Below are 6,697 nucleotides of genomic sequence, written 5' to 3'. Positions count from 1 at the left end.
AGGGGTTGGGGTGACCACATTTAGCCTTTAGGGGATGATTCAGTCTGGACCTGGCCTCAAACCCATGAGATTTGGGGACAGACACCCGTTGGCAGCCAGTAAGAAAGCAGAAATTGATGCTGCTAGAAAAATGATGGAAGAAAAAGAGGTACATATAACAACAACAACTTTTTTTTCTACTATTATTTTTCCCTTTTTCATTGGAATTTGGAGGGTATCAGCCCTGGTGCAGTGCACCGAAACCCCTCTGAAACCCAACGGAAAGACCACACATGCTGAGAGAAACTGCACCATACCAGCACTTTATCACCCCCCTCTGTTTTCCCCTTGCCCAAAAATCCTTCCAAAGAATCCCATGTCCCCCCAGAAGCCCTCAGAGGCCGCATCTGGGGTCACCGTTGGTTTTGGGGGCCCAGCAGAGGGCATGCAGGATGCTGAGGAGCTTGGCTGGCACCCCGACAGCAGTTTGGGGAGGACTTTGCTGGTTTTGGTCCATCCTCGGCGGGTCCCTCAGCAACCCCAGCGCATGCGGATGAGGAGAGGCGCGGACGGGATTTTCTCCATCCTCCTCCTCCCAGTGGAGGCTTTTGGTAGCAGGATGCTCCGGCCATCTCTGACTTTTCACCTCCGGACACGGCACTTGGCCACTGTGGCCAGGGCAGAGCTGGCGTTGGGGCACAGGGTCCCAGGGTGCTCAGGGTGCCCCCGCCAGCAGCCTAATTCCTCCGCAGCGGGTGCCACATGGACACGGGCTTCCTCAGCGTGGCCAGCATCTGGTTCCAGTGGGTGATGCCCATGCCGCTGGCTGCTGGGCCGATCAGGACGTGGCCTGTGTTGTCAGCACGGCCATCCTCGCCACTCTCAGCAACCGTCACCCGCAGGGACAGGTCCTGCAGGGGTGCGAGGGACGATGTCTGTCAGCACTTACCCCCCCGTGCTTCTTGCACACATGTACCCCCTATACTACCCCACTCTTATCACCCCAGTAGCCATACCCTAGGTATATACTTTCCCCTCTGTACCCACCCAGCTCATACACATACCACTACATCCTCCCCATGTAGTAGAAAACTATATATGCACATCCTCACAGCTATAGCCTTTATGTGTACATCCATCCCATACTTATTCACCACCTTACTTCCCCTGCATCCCCTAAACCCATATATGCAGCCACCTACACACACAAGCACACCCCATACACATGCATTCACCCACATATCACACATACCCATCTCCCCCAGCAGCCATACCTTATGTATTACACAATATCCCAATACTCCCCCATCCCCCTGTGTCATCCATACCCAAAATCATACATGCTTATCCCTACATGCACAGCCATACTCCATATGTGCCCATCTCCCATACCACCACATCCCACTGAACCGTATGTGCACAACCACAGCTTCTATGACTCCCATTCCACCCCAGGAACTCCTCACTAGCACAGGGATTCAGGGTCCCCAAGGAGTAACAGGACAGACCTGAAGCACAATGGCCGGCACTGAGAAGATCATGGCCTCGTTGAATACAGGGTTGGTGTCGTCCCTCTTCACCGCTGTCTTCTTCTTGCTGATCTTCCTCCCATCCTGCAGCAGGTAGACTTTGACAAAGGGATCTGCTCAGGGCCAAGGGGAGAGAACAACCATGGTGTCAGCCACGCCGAAAGCCATCCCTACCCCCCGCACCCCAATCCAGCAGGGTTGCCCCCAAACTGGTTTTACTCCAACAAGCACTCACAGAGAATTCTGGGATGTACCAGGACAAGCACCCATGTCCAACCCAATGCTCTGGGGCCTTGAGCTGGCCCCACACTCACCTGCAGTCCCCTTGCCATTGCTCCAGATGAGGTTTTTGGCTTTGACCACCACCACTGTCAGCCGCTCGGCCGTGGGCAGGTAGCTGAGGGAGAGCAGGATCTCCCCCACCGTGTCGACTGTCTGCAGGACAGAGCATGCCATCACCCACCAGATGGGATGAGGGAATGGGTGAAAACCCCCAAAATCCCAAAGCATCGCCCCACCTCACCTTGTTCATGTCCTGCAGGTAGAGCCAAGCATTGAAGGGACGCACAGTCAGGTCCAGGTCAGAGAGCTTGAGCTCCGCCACGCCGGTGCTGACGTTCCTCTCATCCTCGTCGATGCCAAAGACAGAGAAGCGCAGGCTGTCCTCCTCCAGTGCCGTGGGGTCCAGAGGGATGGAGAAGCGCTCATCGAAGGCCACGGCATAGGCGCTGCGCTGGATCTGCGGAGGAGTGAGTTGGAGAAGGGCCACAACCACCAGCATCGCTATCCCTCCCTAAAACCATGGCAACACCCACTGGGACCTCAACACTGAAATCCTTGGAGACCATCCCTGCTGTCGGTCCACTTTTAACGCATGGTATGAGCAACCCCTGCAGCCCCAAGGGATTCAAGTACCTCTGGGGGAAAAGCAGATGGGCAGAAGATTTGCTGTATAGCACTGATGACTCCCAGCTCACAGCCTATGTTGTATTTTTGGGATATCTGGATGAACGCTACTATAAAAATGTTAGCTATTATTAAAAAAAAAAAGAAAGAAAAAGAAAAAAGTAATGCAGAGCATTAAAGGAAAAAAAAAAAGACTGTCTTCATAACTTAAGATTGCAAAAGATGGTAAATAGGGCTGGTGAATTATAAATAATGATGCTAAATAATAAATATCTCTGGAGCATAAATACTCAGCCTGATCTTTGGATGTAAAAATGGTCTTAAAAGGGTGCCAGGAGGATATTTCACTGCCTTTTTGGGAACCTCCGCCCCCATGGAAGTGGGCTTATTCAGTGGGATGAGGCTTTATGCTCTTTTCAGGAACAGTTTGACGAAATCAGGCTGTGGGACCCAAATGTTTTGCAAAATCCCTCTGCAAAAAGCAGGTGCCAGAAGGAACCTGGGGGGCGCTGCTTTCCCAAGGGAGTGTTAAATAACTGGTTTTGCCCCAAAAATGGGCATGCTTGCAGAAGGAGAGGAGAATACTGAAGTCATCCTATTGCCTTTTTACCCAATCCTACAAAATTTTTTGGCCGCCCATCTCATGCAGAGAGGGAAAGCAACCCAAAACCAAAGCAACCACGCAGGGTTCCCACAAAAACCTGAGGGGCTCACCCGGGAGATGCCAACAATCTGCTCAGCCGGCAGCAGGCTGATGCGCATGAAGCAAGATTCAAAGCGGGCATCCTCCTTCTCCAGCAGATCCTTGCCCTGCAGTAGGGTGACGTGCAGGGCGGCTGCCTTCCCGTCATACTCCATGGACACCTCCACCTGCCCCACGGTGAAATCCTGCCCGAAGTTGTTCCCGATGGATGAGACAGAGTTGAGCGAGTCAGCTGAGACGGATTTCTTCAGAGGGCCGTAGGGGGCCAGCCCCAGGTCCCTGCTCATCAGCTCCAGGCTGCCCAGCTCATTGATGCTCTCGCAGGTGTCAGCGCCTCGCAGGCTGGCTTTGCGGCTGGGCAACGGCTTCGAGCCCACTGCTGCCCCACGCTGCCAGGAGGGAGAAGCAGGCAGTGAGTTCACTCCCTCTGCATACAACAGAGGGCAGCCAGGATGCTCCAAGGCACTTTGGGGTACCCAACAGCTATTCACAGAACTACAGAATCCTTAAGGTTGGAAAAGACCATTAAGACCGTCTAGTCCAACCATCAAATCATTATTACCACGTCCCTAAATAGCATCACAGAATCACTAAGTTTGGAAAAGACCTCTAAACCCATCAAGCCCAACCATCAGCCCGTGACCATCATGCCCACTTAAACCACTCCCCCACTGCAAGCCCCACTTTTTGCCCCAATGCACACATGGCAAGAGGAATGGAGTCAAGCCCAACTTTCCACCTGCGTTCTTTTTATTTTTTACCTTGTGCTTGATGTCTGAATACGCCGTCCCGTACTTCTGCTCCAGGTAGCGGTAGTCATAGTTGGGGAACGGAGAAGGTGCAGGGTAGCTGCCGGAACGCCAGAGCTTCCACAGGTTGACAGCTGCGATGCCCAGCAGCGCCAGCGCTCCTGCCGCGTAGATGCCGATCTCCCAGCGCGGAGGGCTGGCGGTGGCTGCGAAGGGACAGGGACAGCGTCAGACGTCCCAAGGAGGGGAGCTTGGCCACTTTGTATCCCAGCCGGGAGCTCATCCCACGGGATCAGCTGGGAATCAATCATTGCTGCCCCCATCGGCGCGTTATGAGTGGTGCTCAACAGCAAATCGCAAGCACAGAATCAGAGATTTTGGCCCCAGGAGGTGAGGTGAGCTGTGCCAGCTCCGCTCCCCACGGCACCGGAACTCACTGCACCATCCCCAGGGTGCGGATCCATCCCTCTCAGACACACTCAGCATTCCAATTGGTGCCGTAGGGGAAACCTGACTGCTGCCTGGGATGCTCAAAAGAGCCACAGATAGGAAAACGAGGGGGGAAATGCTTTTGGAAACTGGGGGGGAAGAAAAAAAAAAGCAAGGTCCGATGGGACGATACACAGAGGAAAAAGCCCAGCTCGAGGCTGCAAAGCAGGACGCGGCAGCCCCACGAGCAGCTGTTGCTGCATTGCAGCAGCCTCCATCACCCGAGCGATTAAAGCCACACGGATGGCTCGGCTTAACGAGAAGGAAAGGAGGAGGGGAAAGAAAACGAAGGAAAAGAAAAAGGAGATTTGTGATCACAGAGCTGCCGGGGACTCCGCAGCACTGCCTCTTGTGTCATGCCGTGGTGCTCCTGCTTTGGGGCCAGACAGAGCCGGGCAGCATCTGCATCCCATTGCAGCTTTGCCCCCCAGAGCCACTTCAGCAGGAAAGCTAAGCCAGAAGGGAACAGCCGCTTGTACCCAAACTGTGGCCAAAGAATCCAGTCCAACTCTTGTTTCTGGATAACTCCAGGTATGAAGCCCGGCATGCTGCAACTTGTATCTGCCCACCTTTTAGGGTAGAGTGCTTAATATTGGAAAGTTTGGGATTTAAAGACAGAGAGCTGATGTCAGGAAATTAAACTTCGTGCTCATGCACACACGCAGCCCTCCCCAGGCTCTGCAGCTCACAGCCGTACTCACCGCTCAGCCGGTATCTGCCCATGTGCCCGCTGTCCATGGCAGACCCTCCCCACTAGCAGGACAGCCTACAGTGCACGGAGAAAACGAAGTAGGAGAAAAGGACAAAGATGAACGTATGGAATCTGCTCAGCCCAGACTCCAGAACAGCCACAAGGATTGGATTGAGAACGGGCTCAGTTCATGTCACGTGTGGGCTAAGCCAAGAACACCGCAGCCTCACGGGGACTTACCCCAAACTGCTTCTTTCTACCTGCTGGATAACCACCTCACCTAAGAAGTTTCATTCCTTTCGGTGCTTCCTTGCTTTTTTTAAATAGGAAAATCAAGGAAAGAGTTTTTGGGAATGAGCTGCTCCACCAAAGGGCAAGCACCCCTTTTAAAAATACTCCAGTTACTTCCAAAGCGTTTCTCTCCAGGTACCATTTCCTGAAGGGCTGATGGGCAGCTTTTGAGGCATCCCTCAGAGATTGAATGGGATTTCCCCATCAGCCCCCGCTGGGCATGGAAGTGAAGGAACAAGGAGAGCTCAGGAAGAAACGTTCAGCCTTATGTGCTATCCCAGCACCTTATCAGGCTGCTGGCACCCTTGGGAGCCACGGTGGGCATGGGACAGCTGCTTGGGGTGATGAGGCAAGGAAAGACACAGCAGCACGTTGTCCTCTGGGGGAGGAGAGTATCTCCCCCACATTGGAGGGACCGACACTTTTCTTGCCTCTGTGACCGCCCAAAGCCAGAAGCTGCTTGCACAAAACCCTACGTGCACCACGAGTAAATCCAGGAGGCGTTATAGACCCCCTCCTGACAGAGCTGCATTCCCCCAAAGTCATCAGCTGTGGACCGAGGGGCGGGCTGAGCCCTCGCTGCCATCTCCTCCAGTACCGTGTCCGGCTCGTCCCCACACCCCATCCTTCTCCATCCCTCACCGTTCCCTCCTACCGGAGGAGCAAAGCCCCATCTCACCCTCAGTACGCCAGGAGGAAAAGTAAGATCAAGTTTGCCGGTGGGTTGCTTGATAACAAAACTACGAGTAAAAATAAATCCCAAACGTAACGCCGGGCTTTGGGCTCCAACCCTCAGCCGCGCTCAGCCCCAAACTCCCGACGTTATTACTGCTGCAGAACCCCCCGGCTGCCCCCATTTTACACCCGGTGAAGATGTGGGGCTCTTCGGGCAATACCTCTATGGTATATCCCGCTATGAGCTCGCAGCTCCGTGGTTCTACGTTGGAAATCCGCTAAACGATGCTGAGCTTTGCACCTCGGTGCCCGCTCGCAAGTGCGATGAGCCGGGCGGTCTCAGCACCGCGGCCCCCACGGGGAGCATCTCCCGATATCCCCCCCAGCAGAGCGGGATCCGGGTTTCCCCGTCGCGGGGATGCTGAGGGGAGGCGGAAGGATGGCGAGGAGCTCGGGAAGGGGAACCGAAACACAGCCCAAAATCACAGAGGCGCCGCTGCGGGCAAACCCCGGCAGCGCGCATCCCCTGCGCGGGGATGCCGCGGACACGACCTCCCAAGCCCCCCACCCTCCTTCCCTTTCTTTCTTCCCCCTACCGCCATCCCGAGAACTGGGACTCACCGCTGTTTTGAGGAGAAAAAGCTCATTTTCCAGCCGAGCGAGCGATGGTGATGGCGGTCGGGGC

General features: G+C 54.7%; 1 protein-coding gene across 1 annotated transcript; it reads right to left on the bottom strand.

Moving 5' to 3' along the window:
* SYT12 (synaptotagmin 12) lies at positions 1-6,697 on the bottom strand. Its single transcript, XM_010710875.3, has 8 exons — positions 6,634-6,697; positions 5,057-5,121; positions 3,879-4,072; positions 3,129-3,506; positions 2,032-2,247; positions 1,823-1,943; positions 1,488-1,621; positions 1-890 (listed from the first exon to the last, which is right to left on the bottom strand). Exons 2-8 carry the CDS (start codon positions 5,091-5,093, stop codon positions 717-719), a joined length of 1,254 nt encoding a protein of 417 aa, XP_010709177.1. The 5' UTR covers positions 5,094-5,121; positions 6,634-6,697; the 3' UTR covers positions 1-716.

The sequence above is a fragment of the Meleagris gallopavo genome, chromosome 5 (genome assembly GCF_000146605.3).
Source record: "Meleagris gallopavo isolate NT-WF06-2002-E0010 breed Aviagen turkey brand Nicholas breeding stock chromosome 5, Turkey_5.1, whole genome shotgun sequence".
In the NCBI taxonomy this organism is placed as follows: domain Eukaryota; kingdom Metazoa; phylum Chordata; class Aves; order Galliformes; family Phasianidae; genus Meleagris; species Meleagris gallopavo.
This window is presented reverse-complemented; position numbering and strand designations above follow the sequence as displayed.